A 27,894-nucleotide genomic window follows, 5' to 3' on the forward strand; every position below is an offset into this window, starting at 1 on the left:
GACTGACCCCAGACTCCCCCCACCGGCCTTAGTCCCCACGACTGACCCCAGACTCCCCCCCCCCCCGCCTTCGTCCCCACGACTGACCCCAGACTCCCCCCCCCCCCGCCTTCGTCCCCACGACTGACCCCAGACTCCCCCCTCAGCCTTTGTCCCCAGGACTGACCCCAGACTCCCCCCCCCCCGCCTTCATCCCCACGACTGACCCCAGACTCCCCCCCGCCTTCGTCCCCACGACTGACCCCAGACTCCCCCCACCGGCCTTCGTCCCCACGACTGACCCCAGACTCCCCCCCCCCGCCTTCGTCCCCACGACTGACCCCAGACTCCCCCCCCCCCCTTTGTCCCCACGACTGACCCCAGACTCCCCCCCGCCTTCGTCCCCACGACTGACCCCAGACTCCCCCCCCCCGCCTTCGTCCCCACGACTGACCCCAGACTCCCCCCCCCCCCTTTGTCCCCACGACTGACCCCAGACTCCCCCCCGCCTTCATCCCCACGACTGACCCCAGACTCCCCCCACCGGCCTTCGTCCCCACGACTGACCCCAGACTCCCCCCACCGGCCTTCGTCCCCAGGACTGACCCCAGACTCCCCCCACCGGCCTTAGTCCCCACGACTGACCCCAGACTCCCCCCACCGGCCTTAGTCCCCACGACTGACCCCAGACTCCCCCCCCCCGCCTTCGTCCCCACGACTGACCCCAGACTCCCCCCCCCCCCGCCTTCGTCCCCACGACTGACCCCAGACTCCCCCCTCAGCCTTTGTCCCCAGGACTGACCCCAGACTCCCCCCCCCCCGCCTTCATCCCCACGACTGACCCCAGACTCCCCCCCGCCTTCGTCCCCACGACTGACCCCAGACTCCCCCCACCGGCCTTCGTCCCCACGACTGACCCCAGACTCCCCCCCCCCGCCTTCGTCCCCACGACTGACCCCAGACTCCCCCCCCCCCCCTTTGTCCCCACGACTGACCCCAGACTCCCCCCCGCCTTCGTCCCCACGACTGACCCCAGACTCCCCCCCCCCGCCTTCGTCCCCACGACTGACCCCAGACTCCCCCCCCCCCCTTTGTCCCCACGACTGACCCCGACTCCCCCGAGGCTCAGCGCCCTGCTCCGTTCTCAGCACCCAGGAGCGCGCTGGGCAGAGCAGAGGAAGCCCCGGTCCCCTCTCCAGGGGCCTAAACCCGGACCTGGCAGGAGGGGGGTCGGGGGTCCGGTCCCACAGGGACTTGGGGCGGGGGGCGGGTCCGTCACCCCCAGGCCCAATGATGCTCAGCACCGCCCTGTATAGACTGGCCCAGGGCCGGCGGGGCAGAGCTCGGCTCGGGGCTCCTGGGATCGGCTCGGCGGGGCGGGGCTCGGCTCGGGGGCTCCTGGGCTCGGCTCGGCTCGGCTCGGCTCGGGGGCCCGGCGGGGCAGGACCGAGGCTCCACGCTACGGCCCGGCGGAGGGCCCCTGGCTCCGGCGTTGCCCTTTTAAGGCGGCCCGGCTGGGGGATGTGATGTCACCGGGCTCCCGGAAGGGCCGGAGCCGGGACCGGGACCGGCGGGGCGGGGCTCAGTCGGGCGGCGGGGGAGCGGCTCAGGCAGCCGGACGGACGGACCGACAGACCGAGCCCCGCCCCCGGACCGGGAGCCCCCGGAGCCCCCCCGGCCGCCATGACCCTCGCCGTGTTCTTCGGCTGCACCTTCATCGCCTTCGGGCCGGCGCTCGGGCTCTTCCTCTTCACCGTGCTGCGGGACCCGCTGCGCATCATCATCCTCATCGCCGGGTGAGTGCGCGGCCCCGCGGGACCCCGCCCGCAGCCTGCCCCGGGGGGGGGTCCCGCTGCCTCGGGAGCGCGCGGGGGGGGCCCGCTCCCGGCCCAGCTCCCGGCCCCCGCCCGCAGCCTGCCCCGGGGGGGGTCCCGCTGCCTTGGGAGCGCGCGGGGGGGGGGCGCTCCCGGCCCCCGCCCGCAGCCTGGCACGGGGGGGGTCCCGCTGCCTCGGGAGCGCGCGGGGGGCGCCAGCCTGCCCCGGGGGGGGGGGTCCCGCTGCCTCGAGGGGGGGGGGCGCCTTCCCCGGTCCCGGCCCCCGCCCGCAGCCCGGGGAGACCCAGCCTGACCTCCCGTCGCACCGGCCCCAGGCCCACCCAGCCCAGGGTCCGGTCTGCCTCGGGGGCACCGGCCGCTGCCGGGAGTGAACCGAGCCGGTGACCACCCAGTGACCCATCCCCTGTCGCCCGTTGCCAGGCTCGGGACACCCTCCCTGCCCAGCCTGGCTGATAGCCACTGATGGACCCGTCCTCCACGAACTTATCTAGCTCCTTTTGGAACCCTGTGACAGTCTTGGCCTTCACAACATCCTCTGGCAAGGAGTTCCACAGGTTGACTGCATTGTGTGAAGAAAGACTTCCTTTGTTTGTTTTTAAACCTTCTGTCTATTCATTTCATTAGGTGACTCCTAGTTCTTGTGTTATGAGAAGGAGTAAATAACACTTCCTTATTTACTTTCTCCACACCAGTCATGATTTTATAGACCCCTATCATATCCCCCCTTAGTCGTCTCTTTTCCAAGCTGGACAGTCCCAATCTTATTAATCGCTCCTCAGATGGAAGCTGTTCCATGCCCTCAGTCATTTGTTGCCCTTTTCTGTGCCTTTTCAAATCCCAATATATCTTTTTTGAGGTGGGGTGACCAGATCTGCAAGCATTATTCAAGCGGGGGAGGGATAGCTTAGTAGTTTGAGCACTGGCCTGCTAAACCCAGGGTTGTGAGTTCAATCCTTGAGGGGACCACTTTGGGGATCTGGGGCAAAATCAGTACTTGGTCCTACTAGTGAAGGCAGGGGGCTGGACTCAATGACCTTTCAAGGTCCCTTCCAGCTCTAGGAGATGGGATATCTCCATTAATTAAGTGTGGGCATACTATGGATTTATACAGAGGCAATATGATTTTTTTTATCTTATTACAGTAACTATCCCTTTCATAATGATTCCCAACATTATTTAGCAGAACCTGGGAATGGGTGGCAAGGAATGGATCACTTGATAATTCCCTGTTCTGTTGATTGCCTCTGAGGCACCTGGCATTGTCCACTGTGGGAAGGTAGGTGACTGGGCTAGATGGACCTTTGGTCTGAGCCAGTATGGCCTGTTCTTATGTTACCTTTTTTGACTGCTGCCGCATATTGAGCGGATGTTCTCAGACAACTGTCCATAATGACTCCAAGATCTTTCTTGAGTGGTGACGCTCGTTTAGATTCTGTTGCTTTATATGTATAGATGGTATTCTAGCACGGGCCGTAGGACTCATCTGACCTCCTGTACAGCATAGGCCAGGGAACTGCCCCAAAATGGTTTCTAGAGTGGAGCTTTTCAAAAAACATTTGCTCTTGACAGGGCCAGCTCTATGCACCAGCAAAGCAAGCAGGTGCTTGGGGCGGCACATTTGTAGGGGCGGCATTTGGGTCATCCTTTTTCTGTGTGTGGGGCGACCCAGCCCGACACTGACCCAGCCCGCAAGCTGACGCTGAAGTCCAGGTGGAAGAGCCGCTGTGGGTGGCCAAAGCTGGCCCCGGGGCTGGGGTCCAGCAGCAGCAGCAGCGTGTCGTGTGGGGAAGGCGCTCTAGGGCCGCTATGGTTCGTGCCGCTGGCCACGGCTGAGCCATCCAACAGGCTCTGACACGTGGAGTGCAGGACACTTGGGCTGGGAGCTGCCCCGCGGGGTGCATGAAGCCGCCTGCAAGTGCCGCAGGGCGGCCGCCCCCTAGCGCTGCAGCTGGGGCTGGGCAAAGCGGCCCGAGCTGCTCAGGAGCTGGGGTGGCAGAGGGTGCAGGTGTGGGGAGAAGCCCAGAGCTGGGGTGGGGGGGCAGCCAAAACATTTTTGGCTTGGGGGGAGGGGGAGAGGCAAAAAACCTAGAGCCAGCCCTGCTCTTGATTTAAAATTTTTCAAGTTATGGGGTACCCACCATGATCCTTGGTAAATTGTTCTAATGGTTAATTACCCTCACTGTTAAAAACATACACCTTATTTCTAGTTTAAATTTGTCTAGCTTTGATGTCCAGCCATTGGATCGTGTTAGACCTTTCTCTGCTAGATTGAAGAGCCCCTTATTGAACATTTGTTCCCCATGTGGGTACTTGTACACTGATCAAATCAGACCTTAACCTTCTCTTTTAAGAGTTTATCTTAAAAGGCCCCAAAAGCAAGCTATTCCTCTGGTTAGGAAAGATAGAAAATGTGGCAAAAGACCACCTTGGCTTAACCATGAGATCTTGCATGATCTAAAAAATAAAAAGGAGTCATATTAAAAAATGGAAACTAGGACAGATTACAAAGGATGAATATAGGCAAACAACACAGGAATGCAGGAGCAAGATTAGAAAGGCAAAGGCACAAAATGAGCTCAAACTAGCTACGGGAATAAAGGGAAACAAGAAGACTTTATCAATACATTAGAAGCAAGAGGAAGACCAAAGACAGGGTAGGCCCATTGCTCAGTGAAGAGAGAGAAACAGTAACAGGAAACTTGGAAATGGCAGAGATGCTTAATGACCTCTTTGTTTCGGTCTTCACCAAGAAGTCTGAAGGAATGCCTAACTTAGTGAATGCTAATGGGAAGGGGGTAGGTTTAGAAGATAAAATAAAAAAAGAACAAGTTAAAAATCACTTAGAAAAGTTAGGTTCCTGCAAGTCACCAGGGCCTGATGAAATGCATCCTAGAATACTCAAGGAGGTATCTGAGCTATTATCTTTGGAAAATCATGGGAGACGGGAGAGATTCCAGAAGACTGGAAGAGGGCAAATATAGTGCCCATCTATAAAAAGGGAAATAAAAACAACCCAGGAAACTACAGACCAGTTAGTTTAACTTCTGTGCCAGGGAAGATAATGGAGCAAGTAATTAAGGAAATCTGCAAACACTTGGAAGGTGGTAAGGTGATAGGGAACAGCCAGCATGGATTTGTAAAGAACAAATAGTGTCAAACCAATCTGATGGCTTGTTATCCTATCAAAGAAAGCTTTGTGGATAAGGGAGAAGCTGTGGATGTGGTATACCTAGACTTTAGTAAGGTATTTGATACGGTCTCGCATGATATTCTTATCGATAAAGAAGGCAAATACAATTTAGATGGGGCTACTATAAGGTGGGTGCATAACTGGCTGGATAACCATACTCAGAGAGTTGTTATTAATGGTTCCCAATCCTGCTGGAAAGGCATAACGAGTGGGGTTCCGCAGGGGTCTGTTTTGGGACCAGCTCTGTTCAATATCTTCATCAACGACTTAGATATTGGCATAGAAAGTATGCTTATTAAGTTTGCAGATGATACTAAACTGGGAGGGATTGCAACTGCTTTGGAGGATAGGGTCATAATTCAAAATGATCTGGACAAATTGGAGAAATGGTCTGAGTTAAACAGGATGAAGTTTAACAAAGACAAATGCAAAGTGCTCCACTTAGGAAGGAACAATCAGTTTCACACATACAGAATGGGAAGAGACTGTCTAGGAAGGAGTACGGCAGAAAGGGATCTAGGGGTTATAGTGGACCACAAGCTAAATAGGAGTCAACAGTGTGATGCTGTTGCAAAAAAAGCAAACATGATTCTGGGATGCATTAAAGATGTGTTGTGAGCAAGACACGAGAAGTCATTCTTCCGCTCTACTCTGGTTAGGCCTCAGCTGGAGTATTGTGTCCAGTTCTGGGCACCGCATTTCAAGAAAGATGTGGAGAAATTGGAGAGGGTCCAGAGAAGAGCAACAAGAATGATTAAAGGTCTTGAGAACATGACTTATGAAGGAAGGCTGAAAGAATTGGATTTGTTTAGTTTAGAAAAGAGAAGACTGAGAGGGGACATGATAGCAGTTTTCAGATATCTACAAGGGTGTCATAAGGAGGAGGGAGAAAACTTGTTCACTTTAGCCTCTAAGGATAGAACAAGAAGCAATGGGCTTAAACTGCAGCAAGGGAGGTTTAGGTTGGACATTAGGAAAGAGTTCCTAACGGTCAGGGTGGTTAAACACTGGAATAAATTGCCTAGGGAGGTTGTGGAATCTCCATCTCTGGAGATTTATCTAAGCTTACTCTTAAATAAATGTCTAGACCATCTCTGATAGACAGTATTTGGTCCTGCCATGAGGGCAGGGGACTGGACTCGATGACCTCTTGAGGTCCCTTCCAGTCCTAGAATCTATGAATGAGGACTCCTCATTGTTTTTGAAGATACAGACTAACACGGCTACCACTCTGAAACCTGTTACCCTGTCTACAGTTACATTTTGAGACCTACCAGTTAGCCAGCTTTTAATCCATTTAATGTGCACTATCTCACCTGGGGGAGGGATAGCTCAGTGGTTTGAGTATTGGCCTGCTAAACCCAGGGTTTTGAGTTCAATTCTTGAGGGGGTCTGTAGAGAAGCAGACTCACCCCTGCGGTGCCTCCTGCTGGTCATCCAGGGAATTAGCTCTCCAGCCTCTGGAGCGCCCTCTGTAGGCCGGTGATCCACCTGTCCTCGCCTTCTCAGCTCCCATGTCCCTCCCAGGGCCCCTGTGCCCCTTGCTCTGGGTGCTGCTCCCTGGCAATACCCACACACGCTAGGTCTCCCCTCCCAGGGGATCCCACTACCCCCACCTCAGGATAAGGCTACTGCCAGTCACCAACTAGCCCCCACTCCCTGGGGCAGACTGCAGTATAGGCCACTCATCACTGGCAAGGTTGGGTTTGGACCTGCTGCCTTGGCCTAGCCTGGGCTGCCCTCTGCAACCCCCAGTACCCCTTGGCCTATTACCAGGCCACAGCTTGGGGCTATCCAGGCTGGAGCTCCCCAGCCTTTCCCAAGTCCTGTGCCACTCAGTACCCTGTCTAGCTCCCTGTAGCCAGGCCCTTCTCTCTGAAGGCAGAGAGAGACTCTTGAGCTCCTGGCTCCCAGCCTCTTATATAGGCCAGCTGGGGCCTGATTGGGGCATGGCCCAGCTGTGGCTACTTCCCCAATCAGCCCAGTAGCTTTTCCCTTTGCCCCAGCCCTCTGCCAGGGCTGTTTTAAACCCCTCAGGCAGGAGTGGGGTAAGCACCCCGCTACAGGGTCACTTAGGGATCTAGGGCAAAATCAGTACTTGGTCCTGCTAGTGAAGGCAGGGGGCTGGACTCAATGATCTTTCAAGGTCCCTTCCAGTTCTAGGAGATTGATTATAAATAAATAAATTAATGGAGATATCCTTTCTAGTTTTTTGTTTTTTTTAATTAAAATGTTGTGCAGTACCAAGCGCTTCACAGAAGTCAGCATTTATTACATAAACACTATTACCTTTAGCAACCAAACTTTTAATCTAAAAAAAAAAAAAAAAAAAATAGAATCATGGAATCATAGAAATTTAGGGCAGGAAGGGACCTCGAGATGTCCTCAATGCTAGTCACCTGCTCTGAGGCAGGACCAAGTAAACCTAGGCTATCCCTGACAGGGGTTTGTCCAACCTGTTCTTAATCTCCAGTGATAGGGATTCCACAGCCTCCCTTGGAAGCCTGTTCCAGAGCTTAACTACCCTTATAGTTAGAAAATTTTTCCTAGTATCTAACCTAAATCTCCCTTGCTGAAGTTTAAGTCTATTACTTCTTGTCCCACCTTCAGTGGATATGGAGAACAATAGATCACAGTCCCCTTTATAACAGCCCTTAAGGTATTGAAGGCTGTTATCAGGTCCTCTCTCCCTGCCTTCTTTTCTCAGGACTAAACAAGCCAGTGTTTTTTAACCTTTCCTCACAGGCCAGGTTTTTCTAAACCTTTTATTATTTTTGTTACTCTCCTCTGGACTCTCTCCAATTTGTCCACATCTTTCCTAAAAGGTGGTGCCTAGAATTTGACACGGTTTTCTGGCTGAAGCCTCACCCAGTGCCAAGTACAGCAGGACAATTGCATCCCATGCTTTTTGTACAAAATTCCAGTTAATACGCCCCAGAACGATATCCACCTTTTTGCAACCGCATCATGTGGTTGACCCATATTCAATGTGTGATCCACTCTAACCCCCAGATCCTTTTTAGCAGTACTCCCACCTAGCCAATTATTCCCCATTTTGTAGTTGTGCGTTTGATTTTTTTTTTTTCCTTCCCGAGTGAAGTACTTTTCACTCGTTTTTTATTGAATTTCGTCTCCTTGAATTCAGACCAATTCTCCAATTTGTCAGGGTTGTTGTGAATTCTAATCCTGTTCTCCAAAGTGCTTCCAACCCTCCCAGCCTGGTGTCATCTGCAGATTGTATAAGCATGCTCTCCACTCCATTATCCTAAGTCATTAATGAAAAAATTGAGCAGTACCAGACCCAGGATTGACTGCTGCAGGACCCCACTAGATAGACCCTCTCGGTTTGATGGCAACCCATTGATAACGACTCTTTGAATATGGTCTTTCAATCAGTTGTGCACCACCTTATTGTAATTTCATCTAGACCACATTTTTCTAGTTTTCTTATGAGAATGTCACATGGGACTGTGTCAAAAGTCTTACTAAAGTAAAGATGCATCATATCTATTTGGCCATTAACTTTGTCAAAGAAGGAAATGAGATTGGTTTGGCATGATTTGTTCTTGATAAATCCATGCTGGCTGTTCCTTATAACCCTGTTATTCTCTAGGTGCTTATAAATTGATTTTTTTAAATAACTTGTTCCAATATTTTTCCAGGTATTGAAGTTAGGTTGACTGGTTTGTAATTCCCTGCTCCTTTGCTCCTCTTCTTAAAGATAGGTGCTATGTTTGCCCTTCTCCAATCCTCTACAATCTCACCCATCCTCCAAGAGTTCTCAAAGATTGCTTCCGTAAGTAGGAACTAGTATGAATTTCATTAGGTCCTGCTGATGTGAATACATCTACTTATCTAAATAGTCTTGAATCTATTCTTTCCCTATTTTGGCTTGCATTCCTTCCCCCTTGTTAATATTAACCATGATATCAAGTTAATTTGCGGTGGTGTTGTAGCCATGTTGGTCCCAGGATATTAGAGACAAGGTGGGTGAGGTAATATCCTTTATTGGACCAGCTTCTGCTGGTGAGAGAGACAAGCTTTTGAGTTTATACAGAGCCCTTCTTCAGGTCTGGGAAAGCTACTGAGAGTGGAGACAGCTTGTCTTTCTCACCAGCAGAAGTTGGTCCAATAAAAGATATTACCTCACCCACCTTGTCTCATCAAGCTAGTTTGACAGGATCTATTTTCCATAAACCCATGCTGATTAGCATTAATTATATTATCCTCCTTTAATTCTTCATTAATTGAGTCCCATATCAGCTGCTTCATTATCTTGCCCAGGATCGATGTCTGGCTGACAAGCCCATAATTACCCAGGTCATGCTGTTTACCCTTTCGAAATATTAGCACAATATTCGCTTTCTTCCAGCCTTCTGCACCTTTCCCCAGCGTTTTAGGGCACTTTGAAAATCAGCAGTAACGGTCCAACGAGCTCCTCAGCCAGCCCTTCTAAAACTCTTGGGTTCAAGTTATCTGGACCTGCTGTTTTTAAATATCTAACTGTTGTAGCTGCTGTGGGGCATTCTCCTGAGAAAGTAGTGGAATGGAAAGAGTGATATTGTCATATGATGAGCCTACAACGTCTCCCACATACAGAACAGAAATATTTACTGAACTCCTCTGCCTTTTCTCATTATTATTATTATTTATTATTGATAATTCTACTACTTCCATCTAGTAATAGACCAATCCATTGTCAGGATTCTTGTTCTTTCAAACATATTTTAAAAACTCTTATTGTCCTTATCTCTGCTGGCCACAGATTTCTCCTTGTGTCCCGTTTCAGTGTTCTACGATTCCTAACTTCTGATTTAAATCCATTTCCACCCCCTTCTCCTTTCTTCCATTTGTTGTGTATTGTTTAATTTTTGTACACTAGAGTGTGAGTGCGCACAATGCGGGCCAGGTAGATAGATAAAGCAGGACCTGAGAGAAGGAGTTTTCAGGTCTGGGTATATTTTCTACGGGTCAGACCAGCAGCAGTCCCCTGTGCCCCAAGAGAAGGATCTGGAGCAGCCTGGGTCAGAGAGGATGGGGGAGCTCAGGGAACAGGAGCTGGGCACCTCTGCAGGTTTCAGGGGCTGAGCCCTGCAGCAGCTCCACCGGACAGCACTGGAGATGCAGACTTCTCTGCCATGGGGCATGCTGGTGGACAATTCACCATTCCCTTGTGCTGTCATTTACAGCAGTGTACATGTGTGCAATGCTGTCCATCGGCGTTCGCTCTCTTTGCATCACCAGGCAGGGCAGACAAGGACAGGAAATAAAATTAAGATTCAGCTTGGAAAAGGCAGCTGGGGCCAGGGGTGCAGTGGGAGGAGAAATAACTCCAGTGCCTCCATCATGGTGGGCAGGTGAGAACCGTATTCAGTGAGAGACAGCAGGGCGCGGGGCAGCCAGGTGACATGGCAGCAAGAGACGCCAATGCCGTTTTGGGCGTTGAAGATAGGAGCTGGGAGAATGAGTCTCTCTGTGCAGCATGGACAGGATGGGGGATGCAGCGCTGGAAGGGAGGTGTTAGACAAAGGGAGACATCCCTGGCCTGGCTGGGCCTGAGGACATGGCCGCTGGGACCTAATCCAGCTCTTCCTCTAACTGGTATGGTGCAGTGTGTGGTGGGCTGCAGCCCCCAGCTCTGCGAGCCAGCTGCCTTTGGGACCTCGCTCCCCTTGCTGCCCCCAGAGTGCCTGAGACTGTGACCTGCAGTGACAGGGGCTGAGTGTCTTTCACTTGCCATCAGGTGTTTGCTCTCTTCTGCTCTGAGCACCGTGTGCTTCAGGTAGGGCACTAACTGCCCAGTCTACTCCCTGGCTGAGGAGCACAAGGGCCTCATTCTGGAGCCGCTGCTAAGAGCCCAGTCCCTGTGCACTCTGTGGTTTGCTGGTCTGTCTGTCATGGGGTGGGCATTAGACGTGGGGGTCTCTGTCCATGCACTGCAGGGTCTTGAGTTGGGTTAGCAGTAGGTTTTTCTGCCACTTCCCATGTTTCTGGGCCCCCCTTGCTCTGGGCACTGCGTCTTGCTGCTCTCCCAGGGGCTGCTGCCGACAGTGGCAGGAGAGCACCAGGCCTCGGCCTGGAGGGGCCTAGCACATGATCCGTCACGCGCTCTCAGAGAGATGTCAGCACAGATTCGTTCCCTCAGCTGGCGCATGGGAGTCACACTGCTGTGGTCACTGCTCCCCCCAGAGTAACTCTGCCTCTCGGCTGGTCCTGTTCTTGTCGGGCCCACAGTGGCCCTGCCAGCTCTTGGGGCACTCTGGGGAGGAAGAATGCAGCCTCTCTCTCTTTCTTTCTCTCAGGCCCTGGCAGCAGCTAATGGTCCTGAGGACCAAGCCAGTTCATCTGAAATAAAATAGCTGTTTCTTTGGCAGCATCACAGAAACGGGGAAGCGCAGAATAGAGACTGGCCAACCCCAGATGCACCCCAGGCTGATCCAGTCCTCATATCACCCAGACAGCAGTGTGGCTTCAGTGCCAGAGGAGGAATCTGTCTCCCATGAAGCTGCCTGTTGGCAATCCCTCTGGGAGAATGGCCACAGGTCCTTGCCAGACTCCCCATGTATACGGGGTAGGGAGGCGCAGGGGAAAAGTTACCTGTTCCCCCTAGACACACCTCACTTGGGTGATTGCACATGGTCTCCAGCCCCGTTGCACAATTGTAATGCTCCTCAGAGCCCCTAGCTGAGAGCGCCTGTGTGAGCAGGCTAATGGGGCAGGCCCCAGGCCAGGCACCTATGGCCCCACCCTCAGCAGGTGGGAAGACAATGGAGCTCTGAAGATTTCCACCAGCTGAGACTCCTGCTACAGGCATCCACACTTCTCCCTGCCCCTAGCTCTGTCGAGCCTGACCAGGCCTGGGAGCTGCACCCCACTGATATGCAGATAGTGGGACCCTTTCCACACTGCCCACCCGGGGGGCTATCTGGAAGCAGGCAAGCAGTATGGTGCTGCATTTTCCAAAATGGCCTGTCTCTTTCTCTTTCAGGGCCTTTTTCTGGCTGGTCTCCCTGCTCCTGTCATCGTTAGTCTGGTTCATTGCAGTTAAAGCCAGTGACCCAGGGGATGAGCCGCTGCAGAAGGGCCTCCTGATATTCGGGGTCCTGTTCTCCGTGCTCCTGCAGGAGGCCTTTCGATTTCTCTACTACAAGTTGCTCAGGTAAGGAGTGGGGTGGGGTGCCTCACACTGCCTGCCTTTCTAGACTGTCAGTCCAAACTGCAACTGCGCTGCCTATTGCACAAGCCAGGACTTTGACACTCACCCTGCTGCCCCACCCCGCTTGTCTGTTTGATCCACCTGACGTCTCTTGTTACGTATTCAGACTGTGAGCTCTCTGGTGCAGGGACTGTCTTTTGGTTTTGTTATAGGTGTTTAGAGCGCCCAGCACAAAGAGCCCTGATCTCCCGCCTCTAGGTGCTCCTGCAATACTAATAGTAAATAGAATCATAATTGTGATTAAATTCGTCTAGTTTAAGGCCAGAAGGTCCATTAAATAATCTAGTCTGAGCTCCTGGGTAGCACAGCCCATTGAATTTCCCCCAGTTCCCTCTGCACGGAGCCCAGTAACTTGTGTTTGGCTGAAGCAGCTTCCAGAAAGATCAAGCTTGGATGTCTGACACCAAGAGATGGAGAATCCACCACTGCCCGTAGGAGTTTCTTCCAATGGTGATTCAGCTTCACTTTTAGACATTTGTGTCTAATTTCTAACCTGAATTTGTCCAGATTCAGCTTCCAGCGTTGGTTCTTGTTCAGCCCGTCTCTGCTAGATTAAAGAGCCCTTTGGTACATGGCATTGTCATCTCAGGAAGGTACTGACGCTGTAAGCAAGTCACCTCTCCATCGTCTTGTTGATAAGCTGGAGCTGAGGCTGAGACTAGATTCCTGTTCATTTAACGCAACAGTCTTACGAGTGCTACTTTACCACAAAGGGAAAAAGCCAAGAAATTAGCGCAGCGTGGCTGAAAATCTGGCAGTGCTTACGCTGCATCCTGCTCCAAGCCACGACCCAACCCCGACCCAGCACTCCTCTGCATCCCGCTAGCTTCCCTACTACAGCAGATCCTTGTTGTTTGTGCAGCTTTGTAAACATGGTAATGTGTATCGAACATCTGAGAGACTGGGGCTGACTCTCATGTCCTCATGCAGCTGGGAGTGGGGAGTTTTGCTTTTCCCTGTTACAGCGCGCCCATCCAGCTTTGGAATCCATCCATCTAGTAACCGGACGAGAGCAAAGTGCTACCCTCTGCCAGCTCCCCCCCTCTGCTGAGCTCCCCAGGCTGAAGAAAGGGTGGAGGCACTTGTGGAGAAGCGGCCAAGTGGAGGTGGAGGTTACAGCTTGAGCGGGGACTTCTCCTAAAGGGACTCTTCATGTTCCTGCAGCAATCTTGAAACGGGCCACTTTCTTCTCCAAGTGAGAGTCTCTGCTTCGACTCCCAGCTGTGATGCTTCCATAGCGCTATGTTTCATCCCCAGGCCTGGAGCACTGAGCAGCTAATGGTGCCCTGTGTACTCTGCTCGCCAGGATTCTTCTGCTCACACACTTGGGGCCTGGGTCTTGTGCCCCCTAATTCTGGCTTAACTGGCTACCTTGGCCCCCCCCTGCACCAGGAGGAGAATTCCTGGGTCACGGCACTAGTGCAGTGGCTCTGTGCTGGCCACCACGTAGGAATGCGGCCAGAGCACTCTCCACGTCAGCTATTCTGGACTGCCCCTTTGCATCACGGGCAGTGGGTGTAATTAGAGCAGGCCTCAGGCAGCTTGAATTTATGCCAGGGACTGGTCTGATCCCTGGTCAGTCCCAGTCTCTGGGGGCTGCAAAGGCTGTGCACAGCCACCTTCCCCTCCCCTCCCCCCCTCCAAGCTCAGCTCAGAATCCAGGCCTAGATCTGTACGTAGAACAAAGCAGGGGGGGGGGACGGCTTGAAGGTGACTTCGGGGCTCTGCCTTAAGCCCTGACTGAGCGTGTAGAGATGATAGGCAATGTGTGAGATGGCATTATGCCCACCTGTTCTCATCTGGGCTCATTCCGAGCTACAAGGCTCAGAGCCAGGTCAAGAGCAACGAGGCAGTTACTGAGACGTTTGGGATCGGATCTCCTCAGCAGACAGTTTCTGTGTCTTTGGATCCTGGTCTTGGGTCCAGGATGCTCCTGTGACACCCACTCTGGAGGGGGCAATGCCATAGCCTTGGTGGATCACAACTCCACTCACCTCACACACTTCTGCTGGGCTCAGCCCAAGAGACACTTTTCTAGAAGTGTCTATTCAGACTTTCTGGGGTGAGGATGGGTAGGGGCAGCCCCTCTCCTCACTTGCTCTGGCTCCCGGATCTGTGCATCAGGACTTGGTTCTCGGGTTCCTGAACTGCATTCCCTACAGCAGCCAGTGGGTGGTGATTGTGTATTACAAAAGTTTCCATCAGTGGAGATGTGGTTCTGACTGCAAATTTGATCCTGACTGTTTGCACAAGGCTCTCCGGCCTTGGCCTGGAAGCGCAGAGTCACTCTGCTGGGAATTGCGTCCCTCCCTTTGTTTATAACCCTGAGTCAGAGTCAGCGATTGGTAAGGCCAGAATGGGCCATTATGATCATCCAGTCTGACCTCCTGCTAGCACAGGCCAGCGAGCCTCGCCCAGTGATTCCTGCATGAAACCCAGAATGTCTGTTCCATGTTGGCAAACTGTCGGGAGCTGGCACTGCTTCCTGGGCTCTGCAGGGTTGGTTCCCTGTGTGGATGGAGCCGTGAGGCAGGTCAGCCCTGCAGCTCTTCCAATCATTCTTTCCCTGACTCTAGTACATCAGATCCAAGGCTTTCGAAGCATTTCACAAAGGCTGTTGAGCTCAGTCTTGCGGCCCCTCGGAGCAGGGCAGTATTAACCGCCCGTGTTAGCAGATGGGGAACTGAGGTAGGAAGTGTGTGTCAGAGCACAGCCACTAACAGATCCCAGATCTGACTCCCATTCCTGGGCTTTAGCCTGAAGACCATCCTGCCTCCTGTATAATCTGCACAGAACGTCCCTGCATTTGTGCATCTCAAAGCCCCTTGGAGCCTTCAGCTCTGGGCCTCATAAACCGCTTCCCGTCAGTGCAACTCTCATGTGGCTTGCCCGGCCTCATCCTCTCCAGACACTCCCCGACAGGAGAATCCAGGGGAAGCTTCAGGCAAATTGACATTGACTTGCAGGAGGGAGGAGGCGCAAGAGCCCTGTTTTAAAGAGACACCTTCCCCCCCATCCCAGACACCAGAGGCTGCTGCCTCTTATGCATGTTCACAGGCAGGTGCAGCCTGCTCTGAAAATCAGGTATAACCCTCAGACCCCTGGCCAGCTGCCAGCACAGCCCTGATCTGGGTAAAGTCTGGGCCCCGCCCTCAATGAATCACCAAATAATTACGAAATCAATTTGCAAACACCTAGAAGATAATGAGATAAGTAACCATCAGCATGGATTTGTCAAGAACAAATCGTGTCAAACCAACCTGATAGCTTTCTTTGACAGGTAAGCAGCCTTGTGGAAAGGAGGGATGCAGTAGACGTGGTATAACTTGACTTTAGTAAGGTTTTTGATACTGTCTCTCATGACCTTCTCATAAACAAACTAGGGAACTACAACCCAGATGGAGCTACTATAAGGTGGGTGCAAAAGTCGTTGGAAAACCATTCCCAGAGAGTAGTTATCAGTGGTTCACAGTCAGGCTGGAAGGGCATAATGAGTGGGGTCCCGCAGGGATCAGTTCTGGGTCCGGTTCTGTTCAATATCTTCATCAATGATTTAGATAATGGCATAGAGAGTACACTTTTTAAGTTTGCGGACGATACCCTGCTAGGAGGGGTTGCAAGTGCTTTGGAGGACAGGATTAAAATTCAAAATGATATGGACAAACTGGAGATATGGTCTGAACTAAATAGGATGAAATTCAATAAGGACAAATGCAAAGTGCTCCACTTAGGAAGGAACAATCAGTTGCACCCATACAAAATGGGAAATGACTGCCTAGGAAGGAGTACTGCAGAAAGGGATCTGGGGGTCACAGTGGATCATAAGCTAAATATGAGTCAATAGTGTAACACTGTTGCAAAAAAAGAGAACATCATTCTGGGATGTATTCGCAGGAGTGTTGTAAGCAAGACACAAGAAGTAATTCTTCCACTCTACTCCGCGCTGATTAGGCCTCAACCGGAGTATTGTGTCCAGTTCTGGGCGCCACATTTTAGGAAAGATGTGGACAAATTGGAGAAAGTCCAGAGAAGAGCAACAAAAATGATTAAAGGTCTAGCAGGTAAATATGCCCAATGGTCTGTGATGGGATGTTAGATGGGTGGGATCTGAGTTACTACAGAGAATTCTTTCCTGGGTGCTGGCTGGTGAGTCTTGCCCACATGCTCAGGGTTTAACTGATCGCCATATTTGGGGTCGGGAAGGAATTTTCTTCCAGGGCAGATTGGCAGAGGCCCTGGAGTTTTTTCGCCTTCCTCTGCAGCGTGGGTCATGGGTCGCTTGCTGGAGGATTCTCTGCACCTTGAGGTCTTTAAACCATGATGAGGACTTCAGTAACTCAGGCATAGGTTAGGGGTTTGTTACAGGAGTGGGTGGGTGAGATTCTGTGGCCTGCGTTGTGCAGGTCAGACTAGATGATCATAATGGTCCCTTCTGACCTTAAAGTCTATGAGAAAACATGACCTATGAGGGAAGAGTGGAAAAAATTGGGTTTGTTTAGTCTGGAGAAGAGAAGACTGAGAGGGGACATAACATTTTCAAGTACATAAAAGGTTGTTACAAGGAGGAGGAAGAAAAATTTGTTCTTCTTAACCTCTGAGGGCAGGACAAGAAGCAATGGGCTTAAATTGCAGCAAGGGCAGTTTAGGTTGGACATTAGGAAAAATTTCCTAACTGTCAGAGTGGTTAAGCACTGGAATAAATTGCCTAGGGAGGTGGTGGAATCTCTATTGTTGGGAATTTTGAAGAGCAGGTTGGACAAACACCTGTCAGGGACGGTCTAGATAATACTTAGTCCTGCCTTGAGTGCAGGGGACTGGACTGGACGACCTCTCAAGGTCATCCAGTCTGATTCTATTTCCCATCTACCTTCAGGGCATCAGAGGGCACCAGGGATTGATGCCGCCTGCTGGACAAAGGGAGCCTCTCAGGCCATAAATCCTCCTCCTTTGCATTATGAGAATGGGGCCTTGTGTGCAGCGCTACACACGGCGTGAGAGACAGTCCCTGCCCCAAGGAGCTGACAGTCTAAGCAGACAAAGAGGGGCACAGTGAAAGGAAGTGACCTGCGCGCGGTCGATATACATCTGTACCAGCTAAACCTAGGCAGGGACGGGATCCAAACGAGCTGTGACCACTCACAAAAGAGAGCTTGAAGTCACCGTGGGTAGTTCCTTGAAATTTTCAGCTCAATGCACAGCTGAGGCCAAAAGGGCAAACAGAATGTCAGGCGCCATTAGGAAAGGGATAGAAAATAAGACCCTAAGTAGCATAATACCACTAGATAAATCCATGGTTTGCCCACACCTTGAATACTGTGTGCAGTTCTGGTGACCCCATCTCAAACGATATATATTAGAAATCGAAAAGTACAGAGAAGGGCAATAAAAGTATGGAACATCTTCCATATGAGGAGAGATTAGAGACTGGGACTTTTCAGCTTGGAAAAGAGATAAATTAGGGGGTATATGAGAGAGGTCTATAAAATAATGTCTGGTGTGGAGAAAGTGAATAAGGAAGGTGGGGGGGAGGAATAGCTCAGTGGTTTGAGCATTGGCCTGTTAAACCCAGGGTTGTGAGTTCAATCCTTGAGGGAGCCATTTAGGGATCTGGGGCAAAAAAAATAGTTGGAGATTAACCCTGCTTTGAGCAGGGGGTTGGACAAGATGACCTCCTGAGGTCCCTTCCAACTCTAATATTCTATGTTCTAAGTCGGGGTCGGCAACGTTCAGCACGTGGCTCACCAGGGTAAGCACCCTAGCAGGCCGGGCCAGTTTATTTACCTGCTGATGCGGCAGGTTCGGCCGATCGCGGCCCCCCACTCGCCGCGGTTCGCTGTCCCGGGCCAATGGGGGCGGCGGGAAGCAGCGTGGGCCGAGGGATGTGCTGCCCGCAGCTTCCCACCACCCCCATTGGCCCAGGACGGCGAACCGCGGCGAGTGGGGTCCGCGATCGGCCGAACCTGCCGCGTCAGCAGGTAAATAAACTGACCCGGCCCGCCAGGGTAAGCACCCTGGCGAGCCACGTGCCAAACGTTGCCGATCCCTGTTCTAAGTTCATAAGCCTAAACCAGGTGGCAGTGAGGGGCCGGGGCTGGCTCTAAACGCAGCAACTCCATACTACAGCATCTCCCTGTTTGGTATCAAAAACCCTTTCATGCCTGGGCTCAAACTGCATGGCCCAGCACGGTAACATCAGAGCCAGGCCTAGAACCCAGGATTCATAGTGTTTGAGCCAGAAGGGAGCATTAGTCTGACCCCCTGCAGAGTACAGGCCAGCTGCTGTTGTCCAGTCACTCCTGTGCTGAGCGATTTACTCTCAGCCATTGGTTCTTTTCTGCCTTTCTCCTCTCGATTAAAGAGCCCTTTAGTACCTGGTATTTTCTCCCCGTGCGGGTCTTTAGATGCTCTTTGTCTCTTACTGTAAGGCATTTTTCCAGCTCTTGGATTATTTTTGTGGCTCTTCTCTGCACCCTCTTTAGTTTTTCAACATCCTTTTAAAAATGTGAACCCCACAATTGGACGCAGTGGCAACCTCACTAACGCAGTATAAAGAGGTAAAATCACTTCCTCCTCGATAATCACCTGTGCATACATAGATGACCACAGTGGTCCTCTCTTCCCTTAAAATCTATGAATCTATCTGACCTTCTGCAGAGCACAGGCCAGAGAACTGCTCTGAAATAATTCTAGAGCAGAACTTTGAGGAAAAACCTCCCATCTTGATTTTAAAATTGTCAGTGATGGAAAGTCCACCACAGCCCTTGGTAAACTGTTCCAATGGTTGTTTAACCTCACTGTTAAAAAGTGTGCCTTATTTCCAGTCTGACTGTCTAGCTTATACTTCCACCCATGGATCGAGTCAGACCTTTCTCTGATCAATAGAAGAGCCCATTATTAAATATTTGTTCCCTATGTAGGTACTTGTAGACTGGAATCAAGTCACAACTTAACCTTCTCTTTGTTAAGCTAAATAGATTGAGCTTCTTGAGTCAATCACTATGTGGCAGGCTTTCTGATGCTTTAATCATTCTCCTGGCTCATCTCTGAACCCTCTGCAATTTATCCATATTTTTCTTGAATTGAGGACACCAGAACTGGACCCAGGATTCCAGCAGTGGTTCCAATAGTGCCAAAGACAGAGGTAAAATAACTTCTCTGCCCCACTCGAGATTCCCATTCATGCCTCCCAGGATCGCATTAGCCCTTTCGATCACCATGTCACACTGGGAGCTCATGTTCAGCTGATTATCCACCACACCCCAAATCTTTTCCAGTGTCACTGCTTCCCAGGATGGAGTCCCCCATTCTGTAAGTGTGGCCTGCATTCCTCCTTCCTAGATGGATACATTTACGTCTAGTCATATTAAAATGTGTATATTGTATGCTTGTGCCCAGTTTACCAAGTGATCTACATCGCTCTGTATCAGTGACCTGGCCGCTTCATTATTTACCACTCTCCCAATTCTTTTTTGTCATCTGCAAAATTTCAATGATGGTTTTGCTTTCTTCCAGCTCATTGATAAATGGTTAAATAGCATAGGGCCAAGAACCAATCCTGGTGGGATCCCACTGGAAACAGTCCGGTTCAGAGATGATTCCCTATCAGTTAGCCAGTTTTTAATTCGTTTAATGTGGGTCGTGTTAATTTTCTATCATTCTAGGTTTGTACTGGGAGCTCAGTTCAGTTGCTTATCCCCTATGACCCCTAATCCTTTTTAGATTCACTACTTTCCAGGATACAGTCCCCCATTCTGTAGGTATGGCGTGCATTCCTATGACTGTATTAAAATGCATTTTGTTTGAATGGGCCCAGATTACCTTATGTGACTGCCCTGTCCTTGTCCTTATTTACCATTCTGCCCGTCTGTCATCAGCAGACTTTATAAGCAGTGTGTGACAGACCCAGACCAGTGGGATACAGGAGTCTGGTAGAGGGCAAATATACTGGTCACTGGATAAGTAGTTTTCTGTTCCCTGAGTGACCAGAGCAGGGGCTGCACTAGAGTAATCAGGAACCTGCTAGAACCAGTTAAGGCAGGCAGGCTAATTAGGACACCTGGAGCCAATTAAGAAGAAGCTGCTAGAATCAATTAAGGCAGGCTAATCAGGGCACCTGGGTTTTAAAAAGGAGTTCACCCCAGTTTGTGGTGGGAGTGTGAGGAGCTGAGAGTGTCTGCTGCTGGAGGACTGAGGAGCACAAGCGTTATCAGACACCAGGAGGAAGGTCCTGTGGTGAGAATAAGGAAGGTGTTTGGAGGAGGCCATGGGGCAGTAGCCCAGGGAGTTGTAGCTGTCATGCAACTGTTACAGGAGGCACTATAGACAGCTGCAGTCCACAGGGCCCTGGGCTGGAACCTGGAGTAGAGGGTGGGCCCGGGTTCCCCCCAAACCTCCCAATTGACCTGGACTGTAGGTTCTTCCAGAGGGGAAGGTCTCTGGGCTGTTCCCCAACCCACATGGTGAATCTCTGAGGCAAGAAAATCTGCCAAGAAGCGCAGGACCCACCAAGATAGAGGAAGAACTTTGTCACAAGTGATATTTATATTTACTTCCAGATCCTTTGATTAAAAAAATTAAGTGGCATTGGGCTTAGAACCATACCAGAAATGCCTCATTCAGTTATGATTTCCTCTTGACAGCTGTCCCAGAGCTTTGGAACAGTCCCTAGGAGGAGCCTGTCAGTGGGCCAGACCCCGGGGGGAGGGGGTGTCTCTCTCTTTCTCCATCATAAGCTGTGCGGCTTCACCACCTCCTGAGACTGGACCTCTGGGCCTGAAGCCCCCCTGTGTCACCCCGTGAGCTCTGGTTAGCGAGTCCCACTGAGATAAACCCCGATGGAGGCTTGTCCACTCCGCAGGGATTAATGCACCTCGCCCAGCATCTGCAGTGACCCTCACCCAGCGCTGCCAGAACAGTCGGGTCTGTCCGTCACCTGGACACAGCACAGGGAGCCCTTAGGGTAGCCCAGAGAACTGACGCTTAGAGTATCCTCCAGTCTGGCCAGCCCAGAGCCCAGCTGCGCTGTAGAGAACCCCTTGGGTCAAGCTCTGTCTGTCTCTGTCTGACCTCCTTGGTCAGACTCCAGGTGAGAGCCCAACTCCTGCCAGCTCTGATCCCGCATCTCACACTTCCAGTCCTTTGGTCTCCAGCTGGGGAATGTTTCTCAGCCTCCCTGCTGAGAGGTGGGAAATCCGGATCCCTCTGGGGCCTTGGTCACTGGGTGTCAACGTCTGAGGGATTGGATTTGCCATTGTTTTCTCAGATCTCCCTTGATGTGGGGCCTAAAGCCCAGACAGTTCAATGACACCCACCCCTTTGCTTCTTTGCCTGCCCTGAGAGCAGACAGCCCTTTTCCACCCACTTGGCAACCATGCAGCACACAGGGGAAATGGGCTCACAGGACTCTTAAGAATATTACAGAATATTCCCACTTTCTCAAAACTCCTTTCTGAGATCTGTCAGCCAGTTCTAAATCCGTTTAATTTACGCTTCATTGATATTGTGTGGAGGTAATTTTTTAATCAGACTATCGTGCGGTGCTAAATCGAACACCTTGTAAAGATCCAAGTACAGTACGTCTACACAGTTACCGTTATCAACCAGCCTAGTAATCCCATCAGAGAATCAGAGTCCTGGCTCCCAGCACCGTGGTCTACATGCACCCATGATGCTGCTTTGCATCCCCACGCCAGGCACCATGGGCAGCCATACACTGGGGTGTGACTGGAGCGCTCTCCTTTCTCTGTCCAGGAAGGCGATCGAAGGGCTGGTGGCCCTCAGCGAAGATGGCTGCTCCCCGATTTCCATCCAGCAGATGGCGTATGGTATGTTCCTCGGTGGGGCAGGGCTGACTCCAGCCTGAGTGGTGGGGACATGGGATGAGTGGAGGTAGCATCTCCTAGAGGAGGGGAGCGGGTCTTGGGGAAAGGAGGTTTCTTACCAGGGATCCCTCAGAATGGAGGAAAGTGTTATGGGGTCCCTGTGCAAGGCTGTGGGGGAGGCCTCTGGGGTTGGAGACAGGTCAGGGAGCCTCTCTGAGAGTCTCTGGCTCTGACGTCCCTGGGCTCAGCAACACGTGTTTTCTCTGTCCCACAGTAGCTGGCCTGGGCTTCGGGCTCATGAGCGGCGCCTTCTCCATGATTAACCTCCTGGCAGATGCACTGGGGCCTGGCACTGTGGGGATCCATGGAGACTCGCAGCTCTACTTCCTGACCTCGGGTGAGCAATGGGCCTACAAACCCCTGCACCATCTCCCCACCAAACTGTGCCATAGAATCTCTATGGATAGTAATTCCACGCTCTAATAATAAGAATGTAGCAGTAGTGATATACTACTGACCACCTGATCAGGATGGTGATAGTGACTGTGAAATGGTCAGGGAGATTAGAGAGGCTATTGCAATAAAAAACTCAATAATAGAGATTTCCACTTTCCCCATGTTGACTGGGCACATGTCACCTCAGGACGGGGTGCAGAGATAAAGTTTCTGACACCTTCAATGACTGCTTCTTGGAGCAGATAGTCCTGGAACCCACAAGAGGAGAGGCAATTCTTGATTTAGTCCTAAGTGGAGCACAGGATCTGGTCCACGAGGTGAATATAGCTGGACCACTTGGTAACAGTGACCATCATATAATTAAATTTAACATCCCTGTGGCAGGGAAAAGAGCACAGCAGCCCAACACTAGCATTTAATTTCAGAAAGGGGAACTACACAAAAATGAGGAAGTTAGTTAAACAGAAATTAAAAGGTACAGCGCCAAAAGTGAAATCCCTGCAAGCTGCATGGAAACATTTTAAAGACCCCATAATAGAGACTCAACCTAAATGTATACCCCAAACTAAAAAACATGAGAACCAAAAATGCCACCATGGCTAAACAACAAAGTAAAAGAAGCAGTGAGAGGCAAAAAGGCATCCTTTAAAAAATGGAAGTTAAATCCTAGTGAGGAAAATAGAAAGGCGCATAAACTCTGGCAAATGAAGTGTAAATATAATTAGGAAGGCCAAAAAAGAATGTGAAGAACAGCTAGCCAAAGACTCAAGAAGTAATAAAAAATTCTTTAAGTATATCAGAAGCAGGAAGCCTGCTAAACAACCAGTGAGGCCACTGGACGATGGAGATGCTAAAGGAACACTCAAGGACGATAAGGCTATTGCAGAGAAATTAAATGAATTCTTTGCATCAGTCTTCACAGCTGAGGATATGAGGGAGATTCCCAAACCTGAGCCATTCTTTTTAGGTGAGAAATTTGAGAAACTGTCCCAGATTGAGGTGTCATTAGAGGAGGTTTTGGAACAAATTGAAAAACTAAATAGTAATAAGTCACCAGGACCAGATGGGATTCACCCAAGAGTTCTGAAGGAACTCAGATATGAAATTGCACAACTGCTAACTGTGGTCTGTAACCTATCATTTAAATTGGCTTCTGTACCAGATGACAGGAGGTTAGCTAATGTGATGCGAATTTTTAAAAAGGGCTCTGGACGGGATCTTGGCAATTACAGGCCAGTAAGTCTGACTTCAGAACTGGGCAAAATGGTTGAAACCATAGTAAAGAACAGAATTGTCAGACACATAGATGAACATAATTTGTTGGGGGGAAGAGTCAACATGGTTTTTGTAAAGGGAAATCATGCTTCACCAATCTACTAGAATTCTTGGAGGGGGTCAACAAGCATGTGGACAAGGGGGATCCAGTGGGTATAGTGTATTCAGATTTTCAGAAAGCCTTTGACTAGGTCCCTCACCAAAGGCTCTTAAGCAAAGTAAGCTGTCATGGGATAAGAGGGGCGGTCCTTTCAGGAATCAGTAACTGGTTAAAAGACAGGAAACAAAGGGTAGGAATAAATGGTCAGTTCTCAGAATGGAGAGAGGTAAATAGTGGTGTCCCCCAGGGGTCTGTACTGGGACAAGTCCTATTCAACGTATTCATAAATTGGGAAAGGGGTAAACAGTGAGTTGGCAAAATTTGCAGATGATACAAAACTACTCAAGATAGTTAAATCCCAGGCAGATTGCGAAGAGCTACAAAAGGATCTCTCAAACTTGGGTGACTGGGCAACAAAATGGCAGATGAAATTCAATGTTGATAAATGCAAAGTAATGCACACTGGAAAACATAGTCCCAACTATACATATAAAATGATGAGGTCTAAATTAGCTGTTAACACTCAAGAAAGAGACCTTGGCATCATTTGGGGGGAGGGATAGCTCAGTGGTTTGAGCATTGGCCTGCTAAACCCAGGGCTGTGAGTTCAATCCTTGAGGGGGCCACTTGGGGATCTGGGGCAAAATCAGTACTTGGTCCTGCTAGTGAAGGCAGGGGGCTGGACTCCTTGACCTTTCAAGGTCCTTTCCAGTTCTAGGAAATGGGATATCTCCATTAATTTCAATTTCATTGTGGATAGTTCTCTGAAAACACTCAAAAAAGCAAACAGGATGTTGGGCATCATTAAGAAAGGGATAGTTAATAAGAGAAAATATCATGTTGCCTCTACATAAATCCATGGTACGCCCACACCTTGAATACAGTGTGCAGATGTGGTCACCCCCGTCTCAAAAAAGATATATTGGAATTGGAACACACACAAGAGCGGGTTGCAGCTCTGCTTCCCGATCTCAGTTAAGCAACAAGTGTAACAGCCCCTGCCATGCCCCCCCCCCGAACCTGCACTGCACCCAACCCATCCCCTCCTCACCCATGTCTGCTCCCCACTCCTGCCATGTCTCCACTAACCACCACCACCAACCCTTTTCTCACCCACACTGCCCCCCACCACTGCCTCCTCCTCAAGGCACCCCACTCCCACAGCCCCTTGAACTACCTGCCTACTGCCCCCCCCCCCCCCACACACACACACACCTTCATCACCCACGGACATCCTGCTCACACCCCGCCCATCCCCTCAGGTAAAGCCAGTTTTCCTCACCCTCTGCTGATGGGTGCCCCACCCTGCCATGGCCCTGACTCTGCCCGGGGCAGCCTCCCATCTTGGCCGTGACTGTGTCTGCTCCTCCTCACAGCCTTCATGACCATGGTGATGATTTTCCTTCACACATTCTGGGGAATCCTCTTCTTCCATGGCTGTGAGACCCAGCACTGGTGGGAGATGGCGGCCGTCATCCTCACTCACCTCATCGTGTCAGGATCGGTGAGTGTGGGCAGGGCAAACCGGAGACATGGGCGGCTGGGCAGACTGCTCCCACACCACCGTGTCTCTGCTGCCGGGGTGGGCAGTTCTGGGCCAGGAATTACTATCTGGCTGGTGTGCGGGGTGCCCCCAGGATCTGGGCCCTGTCCGGATGGGTGCCGCATGCACAGAGAGACAGTCCCTGCCCCCAGGAGAAACTGGGTGTTCCCCCCCCATGACCTGTGGGACCCTGCATGAGTGCGAATGGGCAGAGGCAGCCTCTAGGTATGGACACCTGCAAGTGAGAGACACTAGCACCCCTGAACCTCAAACTCCAAACGCTTCAGAGGAGCCTGCAGGACCCACTAGCTCTGGGGGGTAACGCTGTCCTGCTGCAGACCAGCGAGACACCCCAGTGCCCTCGGCATCCCAGCCCCACACCCCTCAGAGCATTGTGCCTCAGCCAGGTGCAGAGCCAGGAGTGTCAGGGAAGGAGATTAGCGCATCGAGGGGGCCTGAGCCAAGCAGGCCAGGGCTCAAGGGGAGGCCAGCTCTGGCATAACTGCCTCTGGGGCTCCCCCCGGCTCATCCCCTCCTCTCACTCTGTTTGCTGTTCTCCTCTCAGACGTTCTGGAACCCCCTGTACGTGGGCAGCCTCGTCCCCTCCTACCTGCTGATGTTTGCCACAGGTGCATGGGCCTACGTCCTGTCAGGAGGCTGCACTCAGAACCTGCTCCAGTCCCTGCGGGGTGAGTATCCGCTCCAGCCCCACGTCCAGAGCAGGAGCCCTGCCGAGGCCCTGCCTCTGAGGGGGTAGGGAGGGGCTACCCCAGTGTTGGGAGGATGTGGCCTGCTTTGGGGCCCATCCCCAGAATTATCTGGGAGAATGCCCTGATCTGAGCCCCTTCAGCAGTGACGTTAACCCGTTCCTGGCACTAGCAGGTGGGGAAACACCCCAATCTGGGCTGTTCATCAGGGTGAGAATGGGGTGGGAAATGACCCGCTCTGGAACCCTGTGAGCTGGGTGCCTGAACTCACCCCCTCGCCTTTACTTCTCCATAGGGCAGCAGAGCGAGACAAGCCCCCAGCCAGGATCCTGAGGGTCCATCAGGAGCTCTCCCCCTCAGCTGCTCCCTGCCTGCCCTGCCCTCCCTCTGGTGCTGTCAGCTGGGACCTACAGTTGCCTTCTCTGCAATATCATTTCTCTCTTCTGGAATGGGGGTCCCCCGATCTGTCCCTGCTGGAGGCAGGTGTCCGGGGACTCCTGCAGCCAGGGAGTAGCCAGCAGACTGTCTGATAGCCGGGGGCTGCTCACCGTCCTACCAACCCCTCTCCCTCCGTGCTGTGGACATGGACTGATTTAGCCCACCCTTGAAAGACACATGGTGTGAGGGGTTCTCCAGAACTCACTGTGCCTGCGCCACAACCGGTGTGTGTGTGTGGTGGGCGCGCTCTGCCCCATACAGGGAACGTCCTTCTCGGCCCCAGGACGTCTGATCTGGCCGGCAGTGGGCTGGGCTGAGGAGCAAGTGAGCAGTGCTGGCCTGTGACTGTTTGCCAGGATACATCCAAGGGCCAAGCTGGGGATGCCAGGCACTAAGGAGCTGCAACGTCCTGTCCCCTTGCCCAGGAGTGGCTGTACCAGGGGGCCGAATTCCCAGCCCTGGCCCCAAGTGCCTGGCTGCTGGTATGGGACAGACTGCCAGGTACTGGCCTGGGAAGGATGGAGGGTGAGAGTGGGTGGCATTTGCGTGGGAAGTGCAGGACAGGTGGGTGGCAAAGGATGAGGCTGACTGATGCCCAGCACTGGCATGGGGAGGGGGTGAGTGGTGAGAAAGGGGAGGGGGTGGGCAGGTGGTGCTGGCACTGCATAGCTGGTAGCTGCACGCCTCATGCAGAAGTGCTGGGAGGAGGGGCGGTCGCAGAGGTTTATCCGTGACCCTGCCCATCTCTCTGGTGGGGGTGGATATGAGGCGCATGAGCTGGCACCAGCCCTGGGGATGTGGGGTGGAAGGGGGAGCAGGGACCCTGGTAGCCGTGCAGGGGCGTCAGGGCCAAGAGCCAAGACTGGCTGAGTTTGTAATGGGCTTTTATATCAATAAAGAGAAATACCAGCCTCAAAGAGAGTGTGTGTGTGTGGCTGTGGGGGATGGGTCCTGCGAATGCAGTGCACCGGCCATGCTGGGAGAATCATAGAATATCAGAGTTGGAAGGGACTTCGGGAGGTATCTAGTCCAACCCCCTGCTCAAAGCAGGACCAATCCCCAACTAAATCATCCCAGCCAGGGCTTTGTCAAGCCGGGCCTTAAAAACCTCCAAGGAAGGAGACTCCACCATCTCCCTAGGTAACGCATTCCAGTGCTTCACCACCCTCCTAGTGAAATAGTGTTTCCTAATATCCAACCTAGCCCTCCCCCACTGCAACTTGAGACCATTACTCCTTGTTCTGTCATCTGCTACCACTGAGAACAGTCTAGATCCATCCTCTTTGGAACCCCCCTTCAGGTAGTTGAAAGCAGCTATCAAATCCCCCCTCATT

The 27,894-nt window shown here is 51.8% G+C and overlaps 1 protein-coding gene across 2 annotated transcripts; it reads left to right on the top strand.

The window, feature by feature from the left end:
• Positions 1–1,383: 1,383 nt before the first annotated feature.
• Positions 1,384–27,477, top strand: LOC101936239 (gamma-secretase subunit Aph-1b-like). Of its 2 annotated transcripts, none has more exons than XM_042846652.2 (7): positions 1,384–1,775; positions 11,993–12,163; positions 21,971–22,044; positions 22,316–22,438; positions 25,249–25,376; positions 25,981–26,104; positions 26,423–27,477. In XM_042846652.2, exons 1-7 carry the CDS (start codon positions 1,663–1,665, stop codon positions 26,650–26,652), a joined length of 963 nt encoding a protein of 320 aa, XP_042702586.1. In that variant the 5' UTR covers positions 1,384–1,662; the 3' UTR covers positions 26,653–27,477. The 2 variants fall into 2 exon arrangements, with proteins under 2 accessions (XP_042702586.1, XP_005288917.1); XM_005288860.4 differs by having other exon boundaries at positions 1,389–1,775; positions 26,418–27,477.
• The last annotated feature ends 417 nt before the right edge of the window (positions 27,478–27,894 follow it).

This window comes from Chrysemys picta, chromosome 6 (genome assembly GCF_011386835.1).
Source record: "Chrysemys picta bellii isolate R12L10 chromosome 6, ASM1138683v2, whole genome shotgun sequence".
Lineage (NCBI taxonomy): Eukaryota > Metazoa > Chordata > Testudines > Emydidae > Chrysemys > Chrysemys picta.